This window comes from Mirounga leonina, unplaced genomic scaffold (assembly GCF_011800145.1).
Source record: "Mirounga leonina isolate KUSES-001 unplaced genomic scaffold, KU_Mleo_1.0 Mir_82, whole genome shotgun sequence".
NCBI classification, from domain to species: domain Eukaryota; kingdom Metazoa; phylum Chordata; class Mammalia; order Carnivora; family Phocidae; genus Mirounga; species Mirounga leonina.
This window is the reverse complement of record NW_023270825.1, coordinates 27,642,324-27,657,466: the sequence shown is the minus strand read 5'-3', so window position 1 is coordinate 27,657,466 and position 15,143 is coordinate 27,642,324. Positions and strand designations below refer to the sequence as shown.

The following is a 15,143-nucleotide window of genomic DNA, read 5'->3' as shown; positions in this document are numbered from 1 at the left end:
TCCTGCTCTGTGTCTCTCTCTGTCAAATAAATAAATAAAATCTTTAAAAAAAATAATAATAATTTTCCTTCTGAAGTCCTTCCTTGGTCTAATAATGATAATTGACAATTAGGAAGTACAAACATACCATAAGAGATATTATGGGTTTGGTTCCAGACCACTGCAATAAAATGAATATCATAATGAAGTGAGTCAAATGAATTTTTTGGTTTCCCAGTGCATGTATAAGTTTGGTTTACACTATACTGTAGTTGACAGAATGTGTGATAGCATTATGTCTAAGAACCAACGTACATCCCTTAATGAAAAAATATTGCTAAAAACTGCTAACCATCGGGCGCCTGGGGGGCTCAGTTGGTTAAGCGACTGCCTTCGGCTCAGGTCATGATCCTGGAGTCCCGGGATCGAGTCCCATATCGGGCTCCTTGCTCAGCAGGGAGTCTGCTTCTCCCTCTGACCCTCCTCCCTCTCATGTGCTCTCTCTCTCTCAAATAAATAAATAAAATCTTTAAAAAAAAAAATGCTAACCATCATCTGAGCTTTCAGCGAGTTGTGATCGGAGATCACCATGACAAATACAGTGATAATGAGACAGTCTGAACGATTGCAAGAATTACCAAAATGTGACACAGAGACACAAAGTGAGCAAATGCTGTTGGGAACATGGCACCAGTAGACTTGCTTGACAGGGTTGCCACAAACCTTCAATCTGTCAAAAACGGGAGTATCTGTGAAGTGCAATAAAGTGAGGCCCAATAAAATGAGGTATGCCTGCACTTGGTCAAGGGCTTTACATAGGGAAGATACTATAATGTGTATGGGCAGAAGCGGAGGCTCCAGGGGGTAAATGAATTGCTTCAGGTCATACAGGCCATAAGTAGAAGAGCCAGGTTTTAAACCTCGCTGCCAGACTGCAACTCCAGAGCATGTAACCTCTGTGCCACGCTGGCTTTCCAGGACCTTCTCTCTTCAGGACTCAATTTGGTCCACTTTCTTCTGCCTATTAAATCTGACTGGTGGGTATATTTCTTTTTGTTCTCAGCCTGCTCTTATCTAGATGTCACTAGGCCAGAATTGATAACCTCACTCAAATTAAATCATACATGATTATTAGTATGACATCAGTTTTTGCACAGAAAACTCATTTAGTTGTTCCATCTCTTCACAACTTTGAAGGCAACATGGCCATAAGGGCACGGAGTATTTTAAAAGTTAGACCAAAAAAGTTATGGCAAGGGTAGAAGGGGGTCACAAGTGATAATTTTCTGAAACAGTGCCTACTCTCACTGGTTGAAGATGAATTATTAGATGAAAACAATATTCATGTGCTCATGCCTTGTGTATTGCCTAATAGAATATTTTATCACTTTTTTTTAAGAATTTACTTATTTGACAGCACAAGAAGGGGTAGTGGCAGGCAGAGGGAGAGGGGGAAGCAGGCTCCCTGCTGAGCATGGAGCCTGATGCAGGGCTTGATCCGCTTAACCGACTGAGCCACCCAGGTGCCCCACATTTTATCATTTTTAACATATCAGTGTGTCAATTCTTGCTCCTAAGGCAGGGGGCATTTTGATCCCAAACACTTGAAAAACGGATGAGGACTGGTTTCACCCCAAGGTGACTATACAGAATGATTTTGGGTGTCCCCAGATATATATACCCTTTAGCCAGTGGCATACAGAATCTTTGGTTACAATGCCAGCATCCCAGAAAGAATACCGTATTAGCATTATCAGTTATTATAAATTGTCAAGGGATAGTGATTCTCATCTAATATGATGGCTTGTTGAAAAGCGGGAAACTCCCGTGTTTTGAAAAGGAAAGAGGACAGGACAAAATGTCAAAGGGTTTGGTCAAGGGTTTTGTCCTAGATGGACTTAGGGTCAGAAGACAAGTGTAAGGCCAGGTTCTGCACTTCCCAGCCCACCTGGTTTGCCTCAGTGTGCCAGTCTGAAAATAGAGTGTGATACCTGTTGTAATTTAGTGTAGCTATGAAGCTCAAAATTAGGGAACATGTATGAAAGTTTTTTTGCAAGCTTCATAGTATTACACAACTGTGAAGGATTATCATTGATTTAGAGCATGGACTATTGCCCCTAAAGGTAAGTCTCTGGGGTCCCACAGTTAGATGGTGCATTGGACATCTAGGGAACAGGTTAGGAATACTGGGGCCCTTGGCAATTAAAAGAGAAGGTGGATAGAGAGGGAAGAAAAAAACCTATGTATGGAGTTTGGAGCCTCCATATTATCCAAATTTAAATGTTACCTAGACCAACATTGAGGCAAGGTCCTCTCCCAACAAATGGCCCCTTAAGAACCAAAAGCAGGAGGTGCCTGGATGGCTCAGCCAGTTAAGCTGTCTAACTCTTGATCTCAACTCAGGTCTTGATCTCAGGGTCATGAGTTCAAGCCCTGTGTTGGGCTCTGTGCTGGGCATAGAGCCTACTTAAAAATAAATACTTTTTTTTTTTAAAAGCGCCAAAGCAGAGTGGCACATCCCAGGTGCCTTTATGTACGGACACCATAAGAAACTGAGGAGCGCCGGGGTGGCTGTTGGTTGGGTGCTTCCTTTGGGCTCAGGTCATGATCCCGGGGTCCTGGGATCGAGCCCTGCGTCCAGCTCCCTGCTCAGCAGGGAGTCTGCTTCTCCCTCTTTCTCTGCTCTTCTGCTCCTATCCGCTGCTCATTCTCTCTCTCTCAAATAAATAAAATCTTCGAACAAACAAACAGACATAAAAGAAATCGAATACACAGCATCCTGTAGTCCGTCAAACCTGGCATAACTGCAGACCAGGTAATCTGGTAAACAGCTATCACTAGCATTATCTCTGCACCTCTAGGAATCTGGCTAGACAGGCAGGAGTCAGGTTAGAAGGGTTAGGCCACATGCCTCCACGTAAAGCCTAATAGAAGAATCCAGATTCAAATGAGTGATATCTCAAAGGTTCCAAATTTAGTTCCACCTCTCGGTTCACCTTCCCAGTCCCCTGCCCTGACACCCTGATCTGGGACCTTTATTCTGCAGAAATAATTGAAGTGGGCTGAATAATTCAAGCTAAAAAGAGGAATACCTTGCTTTTTCCTTGTTATTAAAGCAGCAGAAACCACCAGAGGCGGCTAAAAAGCAATAAACCTTATTAGCACAGTATTTCTGAGAGCTTTTAAAAAGTAATAGACTCGGGCGCCTGGGTGGCTCAGTTGGTTAAGCGACTGCCTTCGGCTCAGGTCATGATCCTGGAGTCCCGGGATCGAGTCCCGCATCGGGCTCCCTGCTTGGCGGGGAGTCTGCTTCTCCCTCTGACCCTCCCCCCTCTCATGTGCTCTCTCTCATTCTCTCTCTTTCAAAAAAAAAAAAAAAAAAAGTAATAGACTCACCTCCACCCACAGATTCTGAAGTTTTAAGGTAGGGCCCAAGAGGGGACAGTCAGCTTCCAGGACAGTATTAATGGTTAAGGACCTTCTGTAACAAGATCATTTGAGGAGCTTGTTAAAATGCAGAATTCTGTGTCCTACATCCCAGAATATTGATTCAGTAGGTGGTAAGTGAAGCCTAGAAATCTGCATTTCAACCAGCTCTCACAGGTGTTTATACACATTAAATTCAGAGAAGCCACAGCCCCAATAGGTATCTGTGGGGGGTATGAAGGAAGCATGATGGTGGGGAGAGCAGGATCAGGGAACACAGCCTCTTAACCTGGTTCGTTTCACATCCCTCCCCGCTGCTGCCTCTTTCTCATCAGAAAGGTCCTTCATTTCTCCCCCCTCTACTTTCTAATTCCTGTTCCTTGCCATGCCCTTACACAGATCTACTACTGTCTTCTGAGATTACTACGGAAACTCTGCCATAAACATGATTCTGTTCTAACTCTTATCTTTCAGATTTCAAAACTGAGGCCTAGAGAGAAGAGATACTATAAAGATCACAGTACTGGTTAATCCCTGAAGCAGTCCTGACCCCTTTGACACCTAATCCAAAATCTTTTCAACTACTTCAGACTGCCTCTCATTCAGCTGATGCTAAAAGCTCTTTTCAGATACTGGTAAAGTAGCAGTGTTTTGAAATTACCTTCAAGACGGCCTCCTGCAACTCAGTCTTCAAGGGGAAGCAAGGTTCTGCATCTTAAACCTTCCTTCGTTTCTTAGGTTCCAAAGCTGTTTATATTGGTTACCAGGCAACCACCTCTTTAGAATTCCATGGGTCTACTGACAGAATTTGCAGGTTCAATCAGTGGTATCCTCAGCTATTTATTTAATTTCCTTTTGTAAACAACTTTGGGAAACTGCATTGTATTTACTGATGGATGGCACAACGGATTTCTTGGTCATTCTTTGAAAATAAACCTCTAAGTCTGTGCAGCTCAATATTTTTTCCCCTACAAGCATTCATAAGTCCTGCTGAGAAAGAGGAAACACATGAACAGCCCACTCTGGCATGCTTCAGATTACTAGGCTGATAGAACAAATAGTAAAGTAGAATGGGTCTGTCTTTGGGGTCTTTTCCATTCCCCTTTCATCTCCACCTCCACTTAATCTCCTTCAATCACACAGTTTAATTCCATCTCTCCTGTTCCTCAAATCCTGGCTAGATAATCAGGTGGTGACACTGTTTTTACAAGGCAACTCTTCAAATCCCATATTTCTATTAGTAAAATCCCAGGCCTCCAGAATACTGGTCTTTAGGAGTTCCCTTATGAAAAGAATTTGTCCTGACAGCAGAAAAGATTTCTGGGCATGAGGTTCTGTCTGTCTTGTTGACCTGGGGCTGTTCAGGTGGTCGCCGGATCTTGCTGACCAACTTGAACACTCACTTTAGTGCCGGGGCTCAAGCTGTGCTTAGACCCTGGGACCCTTAAATAAAATCTTAAAAAAAAAATACCCTGAAACCCTTACAAAAGGGGGAAAAGACTGAAAGTCTTAAAATTAAACAGAATTACCATGTGATCTAGCAATTCTACTACTTATGAGTATATACCCAAAAGAACTGAAAGCAGGGATTCTTAAACAGGTATTTGTATACCCATGTTTATAGCAGTACATTCACAATGGTCAATGTGGAAACAATCCAAAATCCATCAGTAGATAAACGGATAAACAAAATGTATTGCATCCATACAGTAGACGAGCCTTAAAATGGAGGGAAGTTCTGATACATGCTACATATATGGATGGACGTGAAAGACATAACTGAAATAAGTCAGACAGAAAAGGACAAATACTGTATGATTCTACTTATATGAGGTACTTCGAATAGTCAAATTCCTAGAGACCAAAAAAAAATATGGTGGTTTCCAGGGGATGCAAGGGTTTTCAGCTTGGGTGATATAGTTCTGGAGATAGTGGTGATAGCTGCATAACACTGTGAGTGTACTTAACTATACACTTAAAAATGGTTAAAATGATAAGTTTTAGGTTTGTATAATACCACCATTTTTAGAAACCCTATTTAATTGTGAAAGCCATGTTATTTTTTTTCTTTTATCTCTCGCTCTCTTTTTTTTAAGTAGGCTCCATGCCCAGTGTGGAGCCCAAGGCAACCCTAAGATCAAGACCTGAGCTGAAATCAAGGGTCCGATGCTCAACCAACAGAGCCACCCAGGCACCCCAGCCATGTTATTTCTGACAGAAATTCTGGACAAAGAAGAAAATTATAACTATCCAAAATACCCCAAAGCCTAAGAAACAACAGTTTGGGTAATTGTTGACTAGTTTTTTTTTTTAAAGGTATCAATACACATTTTTTAAGGTTATATGGATCTCTACCTGCTTTCAATGTCATGAGAGTTTCCTCATCATATTCTGCTATAACATCTTTAATGGCTACATCTCTTCTGTTATATAACTGCATCACAATTAAATTGATTAAACCAAATTTATATTGCTAGTTTGTTTCTCACTTTTCCTCTATTAAAACAACAATATGGGGCGCCTGGGTGGCTCAGTCGTTCGGCTCAGGTCATGATCCCAGGGTTCTGGGATCGAGCCCCGCATCGGGTTCCCTGCTCCACGGGAAGCCTGCTTCTCCCTCTCCCACTCCCCCTGCTTGTGTTCCTTCTCTCGCTGTGTCTCTCTCTGTCAAATAAATAAAACCTTTAAAAAACAAAAACAAAAAAACCCCAACAATATGATAAGCATCCTTATAGCCAATATATACATACATTCACAAATACTTACTTAGGAGAAATTCCTAGAAGTGGAATTGTGAGTCAAAGGGAATGTACCTTTTAAATATATATTTTTTAAGGTCATACCAGTTTATGCATCCATCAACCATATATGAATATGTTTTACAAATCTTTAACATAGGACATATCATGTAAGAACAATTAAAGCATAATGGTTCAGAGCACAGACTGGAATCTGATTGCAAAGATATAAATCCCAGTATTTCAGGACACCTGAGTGGCTCAGTCGGTTAAGCATCTGCTTTCTGCTCAGGTCATGATCCCGGGATCCTGGGATCAAGTCCTGCATCAGGCTCCTTGCTCCATGAGGAGCCTGCTTCTCCCTCTGCCTGCCACCCCCGCCTGCTTGTGTGCGCATGCACTCTCTCTCTGACAAATAAAATCCTTAAAAATAAATAAATCCCAGTATTTCTAGTTGTTTGATCTTCAGCAAATCAGTTCCTCTCTTCCTCAAGGCCTTAATTTTCTCGTAAGGTTCTTGTAAGGATTAAGAACTATAATTATTTACTTTCTTTAGTTTCTGTGCACAGAATACACTGAAATATTCCACAGAACCAGTGCAAAACTAATTAGAGCTACAGGGAACTGCATGATTAATAACCAGCAGGACATAAGAACATTTGAAACTAGGTAAAAAGGGTTGGTTGGGAAGGTCCTTGAGGGTGGTCTCATGGGGAGCAGTGGCAAACAGGTGTGGGCTTGAATCGAGCTTAAACAATTTGCAGGTTTCTCTAATAAATATGAAAAAATCAGGAATGTAAAATCAAATACAAGGTCATGGAAAGGGCCTTAAGTTTGATGAAGAACCCACTACTAGGTGGAACCCATCCATAGCTTATGAAGAAGTGGGGAAAAGGTGAGAGGTCCCAGATGAGAGAGAGAACATTTGCCTAAGTACAGCAAACTCGACAAGGCAGTATAATAACTATGATCTCACTCGGCTATTTTTACACCTATAAGGAAGGAAGCTGTGGTCACACAGCTAGTAAAACTCCAGGCCCCTTAAATGTGGGGATGGGGGAGGAAGTTAAGCCTATACACAGGTAATACACAAGCAAAACACCATGATGCACACTTTTAAAGGTCTTATGATAATTAATGACAGTGAATTACTCAACAAACTGATAAAATTCAATTCCTGTCCTTCAGTCCTCTTAGCTGTTAAGAATTTGGCGACCAGGAGTGTGGTCGCGGCTGCTCAACCCCGGACGCCTGCACCACGGCGGAGGAGGGGCTGGAGGCTCTGAGGAAGCAGAGGCCGGCGGGACTGCGGGCGAAGCGCGGGGGTCCGGGCGATGCAGCACAATGGGAAGCAAAGCACAGGGAAGCAGAAATGAGAAACAGTATCTTAGCCCAAGCCCTGGATCAGTCAGCCAGGTCCCGCTTCAGTAACTTAGCACTTGTAAAGCCCGAAAAACCTAAAGCAGTAGAGAATTACCTCATACAGATGGCAAGATAGGGACAACTAAGTGGGAAGGTATCAGAACAAGATTTAATAGAAATCCTTGAAAAAGTAAACCAACAAACAGAAAAGAAAACCACAGTTAAATTCAACAGAAGAAAATCATGGACTCTGATGAAGAGGACGATTATTGAAATTTAAGATGTTTAGAGACTGGAACTTAATGGAAGAGTTCTAGGACAGATAATACTGGGTAGAAGTGAAGATCTGATTGTTTACTTTGTTTACTATCTACATACCCTTTTTTTTTTTTTTAAGATTTTATTTATTTATTTGACAGAGAGAGAGACGGCGAGAGAGGGAACACAAGCAGGGGGAGTGGGAGAGGGAGAAGCAGGCTTCCCGCGGAGCAGGGAGCCCGATGCGGGGCTCGATCCCAGGACCCTGGGACCATGACCTGAGCTGAAGGCAGTCGCTTAACCAACTGAGCCATCCAGGCGCCCCTATCTATCTACATACCTTTTAAAAAAATAAACCTGTTATGCAAAAAAAAAAAAGAATTTGGCGACTGGAAGGGCGCCTGGGTGGCTCAGTGGTTAAGCTTCTGCCTTCAGCTCAGGCCCTGATCCCAGGGTCCCAGCCCCGCATCCGGCTCCCAGCTCAGCGAAGAGCCTGCTTCTCCCTTTCCCTCTGCCGGCCCCCCGCCCCTACTCGTGCTCGTGCTCGATCTCAAACAACTTTTTAAAAAATGATTAAAAAAAAAAAAACGTGGAAAAATAACAAAAACACACTCAAAATTAACTTAAAAAATTTTTTTTTGGCGACTGGAGACTTTCCTAACTGCCAGAATCCTTCAGGGCCAGCCCTTATGCGGCAAACTGCACAGGCCAATGAGCTCCTGAGAAGCAGAGCTAGGAAAGTCTTCCCTGACATAAACTGCAGGGTTTTCAGCATGAAGTTCTTTTTGTTTTTTTTTTTAAGATTTTATTTATTTATTTGAGAGAATAAGAGAGAGAGAGAGCATGAGAGGGGGGAGGGTCAGAGGGAGAAGCAGACTCCCCGCCGAGCAGGGAGCCCGATGCGGGACTCGATCCCGAGGCTCCAGGATCATGACCTGAGCCGAAGGCAGTCGCTTAACCAACTGAGCCACCCAGGCGCCCTCAGCATGAAATTCTTGTGTGTCATTTTCGCTCTTGCTTTTAAAGGTAAGCCACTGACCTGGTGGGATAGGAGTCAGTCTGGCCCTCCAAGATCAATTTGGCGGGCTACTCGGCCCCACTGGCGCTTAACATGCGGATGAGGCAGCCCGCCGCTAGAGGCTCTTTGAGCAGTTTCTAACTTTCTTCACTGCCCTGTTCACTTGACACGAGAACTAAAATCAAAAGGCAAAATGGTGTCCTCCACCGGCGTTAACCTGCGAGCTTCCGGACTCGGCCGATGGAGCCACCTGCCGGGCTCTCCAAAGCTGTGGTCTGGCGGCCGGGTCCCATGGGCCCCTGCTCGGAAGACAGCGACCTGGAGCCTGGAGCCCGCGGGCCGCTGCAGCTGGGACGAGCCCGTGCGCATCGCCGTGCGCGGCCTGGCCCCGCGACAGCCCGTCACGCTGCGCGCGTCCCTGCGCGACGAGAAGGGCGCGCTCTTCCGGGCCCACGCGCGGTACCAAGCCGACGCCGGCGGCCTCCTGGACCTGGCGCGCGCGCCCGCGCTGGGCGGCAGCTTCACGGGGCTCGAGCCCATGGGGCTGCTCTGGGCCCTGGAGCCCGAGAAACCCCTGGTGCGGTTGGTGAAGCGGGACGTGCAGACGCCCTTCGCCGTGGAGCTGGAGGTGCTCGACGGCCACGAGCCGGACGCCGGGCGCGTCCTGGGCCGGGCGGTGCACGAGCGCGACTTCCTGCGGCCGGGCGTGCGGCGGGAGCCGGTGCGCGCGGGCCGGGTGCGCGCCACGCTCTTCCTGCCCCCAGGTGAGCGCCCCGGGTCCCAGGCTTGCCTTTCTCTTGTCTCCTGCACTTCTACAGACAGTAAGGAGGTAGCTCCCAACATTACAGAGGTCTGTGGGGGCCTCAAAGTTGGCTCTGGTGGGGAGATGGCTCTGCCTCTCCAAAACTGAGAGGTCAGTTAGAAGACGTAAGGGACAAGACAGCTGTAAGTGAAAACAAAAACATAGGTAGTTCCAAGTTTGTTTTTTTAAAGTTTTATTTATCTGAGAGAGAGAGCACAGAGGAAGACTGGGAAGGAGAAGCCGACTCCCCGCTGAGTAGAGAGCCCCACGGGGGGCTGGATCCCAGGACCCTGAGATCATGACCTGCGCGAAGGCAGCCACTTAACAGACTGAGCCACCCAGGTGCCCCGGTGGTTCAAAGTCGTTTTTTTTGTTGTTGTTGTTTCTTTTTTTTTAAAGATTTTATTTATTTGACAGAGAGAGACACAGTGAGAGAGGGAACAGAAGCAGGGGGAGTGGGAGAGGGAGAAGCAGACTTCCCGCGGAGCAGGGAGCCCGATGTGGGGCTCGATGTGGGGCTCGATGTGGGGCTCGATGTGGGGCTCGATGTGGGGCTCGATCCCAGGACCCTGGGATCATGACCTGAGCCGAAGGCAGACGCTTAACGACTGAGCCACCCAGGCGCCCCTGAGTCCCATGCTTTCTAAAACTAATGATGTATGATTAACATAACACTAAAAAAATTAAAAAAAAAAAAAAAGAGTCCCATGTTCTACCGACTGAACCAGCCAGGCGGCGCCCCTTTGTCAGAGAGAGAGAGAGAGAGAGGCAGGCAGAGGGAGAAGCGGGCTCCTTGCTGAGAAAGGAGCCCAGTGTGGGACTCGATCCTGGGACCCTGGAATCATGACCTGAGCCGAAGGCAGACGCTTAACGACTGAGCCACCCAGGCATCCCTTTAATGATTTTTTAAAAAGATTTTTTATTTCTTTATTTGACAGAGACACAATGAGGGAGGGAACACTGGCAGGGGGAGTGGGAGAGGGAGAAGCAGGCCCTCTGCTGAGCAGGGAGCCCGATGCGGGTCTCGATCCCAGAATCCTGGGATCATGACATGACCTGAGCTGAAGGCAGACGCTTAACGACTGAGCCACCCAGGTGCCCCCCCCTTTTAATGATTTTTTTTAATGATTTCTCAGTATAGCAACTTTGCTTCTAACTCTCACAGTATATTAAGGTTTAAGAAAATTAGCATGAAAGGGGCACCTGGGTGGCTTAGTCAGTAGAGCATGGCTGCCTTGGCTCAGGTCGTGATCCCTGCTCAGTGGGAGTCTCTGCTGCTTTTTCTCTCCTCTTTCTCTCTCTCTCTCCCTGCCCCTCCCCCCCCACTCTGTGTGTGTGTGTGTGTGTGCGCGCGCGCACGCGCGCACGCGCGCGCGCACGCTCTCTCAAATAAAATCTTTTAAGACAACAACAACAACAAAACCCAAAAGCAGTTTTATTCATTCAACAGTTGAAGGACGGGTTTCCAGGCTGGGTTTCAAGTCTTTGGAGATGATGAATAAAGTCACTACAAACTTTTGCATACACGTTTTTGTGTGAACACAAATTTTCATTTCTCTTGGGTGAATACCTAGGAATGAGATTGCTAAATCATATGTACGTACGTGTTTAACTTTATAAGACATTGCCCGGCTGTTTTCCCAAGTGGCTGTATCATTTTACATTTCCACCAGCAGTGTACGAGTGTTCCAATTGTTCTACCTGCTCTCTAGCATTTGGCATTGTCAGCTTTGGGGGTGGAGGGGGTAACGATTTTGCTCTTTTCATTGTCTGCTTGTAAATTATTTTTCATTACAAAAGTAAAGCATGCTTTTTGTAAAAAATCTGTGGGGCTTTGAGGCTCTGGGTATAGGAGAAATGTGGATTGAGCCTATGCCACTGTCTGGATCTTTGAAGACCAGAGAGGTCTTCTAGCATTTCTGATTGTCAGTAGAAAACTTTGACATCACCAAGTAGGCAACACAGGGCTTTTGACCCCACTGCAGAGAGTTTGGGAAATAGTTCAGTTTTGTGCTTTGTTTCTTCCAAAGAACCGGGGCCCTTTCCCGGGATTGTGGACATTTATGGAGTTGGAAGTGGCCTTCTGGAACAACGAGCTAGTCTGCTGGCTGGCAAGGGTTTTGCTGTGATGGCTCTGGCTTATCATAACTATGAAGACCTCCCCAAAGGCCTAGAGATCCTCCACCTGGACTACTTTGAAGAAGCTGTGAACTACCTGCTGGATCACCCTCAGGTTGGAACTTCTGAAGGTTTTATGATCTATGTATCGGTGTCTTCATAACTGCTCTTAGTTTTCACAGAACGTGACAAGTTCACCACCGCCACTCCCAGTCCCCAATACACACTACCACTGAGTCGCTTCTCATAGACCGTTTCTATGCAATTTTATGTTCTCGTATTTCCTGCTAGTAAAGATGTTCTTAGTTGGTTTGGAATTTTAAATTCTAGTATTTTATAGGATATCATAATAAGCCCAAACATATTTGAGAACCCTGGCTTTGAAACCGGAAGTAGAGGGAAAGGGGAAGGGGATCACTGTCTCCAGAAGGCCCTACGTTAAATGTTCGTGTATAACAACCCTCTCTTCTTCATGGGGCTCCTCTGAGAGCACAGTGTTAAGTATTAAAGAAGAACTGGGCAGCCAGAAACCTTGGTACTAGGCAGTGTTTTGAGGGTCATAGGCTCGGGGTATCAGAGGATCAGGAGATAAGCACTGCTTATTTTACGGTTCAGAGCTCAGTGGATGGGAAGCTTTGGAACTCTTAGAAAAGGTGATAGTGTGCAGTGGCACCAGCATGAGATGTGGACAGACAAGAGTTAAATCTAAGTTTTTATTTCACCAATTGCCAACCAGCCCTGTGATCTTGCGGCCTCTCTTTCCTCCTCTGAAAAGTTGGGATGACATAATGTATCATTTCATTTCCTAGTACTTTTCCTCTAGGAGGAATAAATGGTTGAAAAGAGTCGAGGGTGCTGTTGTAGAAGCCAGAAGGAGAAAAGGACTGCTGTTGAGAGGTGAACTGGAGGGCCATTTATAATAGATGTTGGTAACTGTGGCAAGAGCAGTCCTCATGGGATGCTGCAGACCCAAACTACCCTGAGGGGATGGGGTAGAGAAGGGAAGACTGAAAGAACAACTGAGACAATTGGTCCCCGCAAATTTTGCTGTGAAAGAGAGTAGAAAACTAGGGCAGAGTGGATGTGAGGTCAAGGGTTTGTTATGGAAATGTTATGAAAGTAGAGCATTAAGCATGCCCATGGGAATGGGCCAGAGAAGAAAGTGATGAAGAAGTAGAGAGATGATGCAATTGTAGGAGCAAGTCCTGGAGAATGAGAGTGGAGGAGATTCCAAGTGCAGGCAGCAGGGGTCAGCACAGAGGAACTTTGGAAACCAAGGGAAGGCAAGAGAGCTTGAACTCCTGTGGAACTAAGTAGACGCCGCAGGGTGAAAAGAGGCGGAGTCCCTACTGGAGAGCTTTATCTTCTCCACCTGGTGTGAAGAGCTGACAGTGAAAGAGAACAGGGTTAAAGGTTAAGAGGCTTGAGGTTGTAGGAGAGGTATGGCATGGTCTTTTGGGGCAGTGGAAAGCAAACGTAAGTGAAATGTGGAAGGATGGATGGGAAAAACGAATGCTGAGAAAGCAGAGTACCCTCCACATGGTTGCTGAAGTCACCAAGAATGATGATGGAGAAATTGCAGAAAGGAAAATAGAGAGGAAGAATAAGTGAATACCCCAAGGTTGCAAAACTTGGCCAATGGTAGAGCCCAGTCTCAGGCTCAGTTGCACCTATTTTCCAATTCCAGGCACTGCTCATCACACTGCACTGTTCATGGCTTCATTCTCCTTCCTCTGTCGTTTTCTCAGGTAAAGGGTCCGGGAGTCGGGCTGCTTGGCAGTTCCAAAGGAGGTGAACTCTGCCTGTCCATGGCCTCATTCCTGAAGGGTATCACCGCTGCCGTCATAATCAATGGCTCTGTGGCCGTTGTCGGGGGAGCCTTACACTACAAAGATGAGACCTTGCCCCCTCTGGCTATAGACCCAAGTCGAGTGAGGCTGACCAAAGACGGTTTGGCAGACATTTTGCATGTCCTGAACAGCCCTTTGGAAGGAGCTGACCAGAAGAGTTTCATTCCCGTGGAAAGGGCAGAGAGTGCCTTCCTGTTCCTTGTAGGTCAGGATGACCACAATTGGAAGAGTGAATTCTTTGCTAATGAGGCCTCTAAGTGCTTACAGGCCCACGGTAGGGAGAAGCCCCAGATCATCTGTTACCCTGGGACAGGGCACTACATTGAGCCTCCTTACTTCCCCATGTGCCGGGCTTCCCTACACATCTTCGTGGGTGGTCCCGTCATCTGGGGAGGGGAGCCCAGGGCTCATGCCATGGCCCAGGTGGATGCTTGGAAGCAGCTCCAGACTTTCTTCCACAAACACTTGGTGGAGAAAAGTTAGGGGGACTCTCCTGAAAATATAACCCACTATTTGAAGTTTAGGAGGGTGAGACTAATAAATGCTAAGCAGCAACAATTAAAGACAGTTCACCTGCTGTATTAACACTTTTGGGTTTTTATTCCTTTTTTTTTTTTTAAAGATTTTTATTTATTTATTCATGAGAGACAGAGAGAGAGAGAGAGAGAGGCAGAGGGAGAAGCAGGCTCCCAAGGAGCAGAGAGCCCGATGCGGGACTCGATCCCAGGACCCTGGGATCATGACCTGAGCCGAAGGCAGACGCTTAACCATCTGAGCCACCCAGGCGCCCCTATTCCTTTCTTTTTATTTATTTATTTTTATTAAAGATTTTTATTTATTTGACAGAGAGAGACACAGTGAGAGAGGAGACACAAGCAGGGGGAGAGGGAGAGGGAGAAGCAGGCTTCCCGCCGAGCAGGGAACCCGATGCGGGGCTTGTTCCCAGGACCCTGGGATCATGACCTGAGCCGAAGGCAGATGCTTAACAACTGAGCCACCCAGGCGCCCCTATTCCTTTCTCTTTAAATGACATCACCATTAAAAATAGTCTCCATATGGGACACCTGGGTGGCTCAGTCAGTTAAGCGTCTGCCTTTGGCTCAGGTCATGATCCCAGGGTCCTGGGATCAAGTCCCGCGTGGGGCTCCTTGCTCAGCAGGGAGCCTGCTTCTCCCTCTCCCTCTGCTGCTCCCCCTGCTTGTGCTCTCTCTTTCACAAATAAAGAAATAAAAAAAAAATCTTAAAAAAATAGTCTCCATACAAGTTATGTCAGGAATGAAAAGAGAGCCGTAAGTATAAGCAACTTTTGTTAAAGATTAAATATTGGAACATTACAAGTGAAGATGCCGTCTCCTTTCAGTGTTCTTGCCACTGTCACTACTGTCGGGGAGCAAGAATTCCTGTCCCATCGTAGGTCCTTCTAGCTGGCTAAGAATCAAATTGACAAGAGACAGATTAACAGGAGAAAATCAAATCTGATAGCATATGCACAGGAAATCCGTACAGACATGGAGATTCCAAAGACAGGCAAAACAAGGTATGTACGTCATCCTGAACTAAGGAGAAAAGATTAGGGGTCTAGGACTTCGGAG

At 46.0% G+C, this 15,143-nt stretch overlaps 2 protein-coding genes and 1 pseudogene across 3 annotated transcripts in view; 2 read left to right on the top strand and 1 right to left on the bottom strand.

The window, feature by feature from the left end:
* HEATR4 (HEAT repeat containing 4) overlaps nt 1–14,901 on the bottom strand; it is a 55,811-nt gene extending 40,910 nt beyond the window's left edge. The window contains exon 1 of one of the 2 annotated variants that reach the window (XM_034992686.1): nt 14,887–14,901. The gene's annotated coding sequence lies outside the window, so the exon portion shown is untranslated. Of the gene's footprint in view, nt 1–8,802; nt 8,888–14,886 lie in introns of those variants that run through there. The other variant, XM_034992685.1, reaches the window with a different exon arrangement.
* Nucleotides 7,020–7,778, top strand: LOC118002510 (annotated as a pseudogene).
* LOC118002326 (acyl-coenzyme A thioesterase 1-like) lies at nt 8,881–14,212 on the top strand. Its single transcript, XM_034992692.1, has 3 exons — nt 8,881–9,545; nt 11,614–11,816; nt 13,450–14,212. The coding sequence occupies exons 1-3, from the start codon at nt 8,975–8,977 to the stop codon at nt 14,032–14,034; spliced, it is 1,359 nt and encodes a 452-aa protein (XP_034848583.1). The 5' UTR covers nt 8,881–8,974; the 3' UTR covers nt 14,035–14,212.
* Nucleotides 14,902–15,143: the final 242 nt, after the last annotated feature.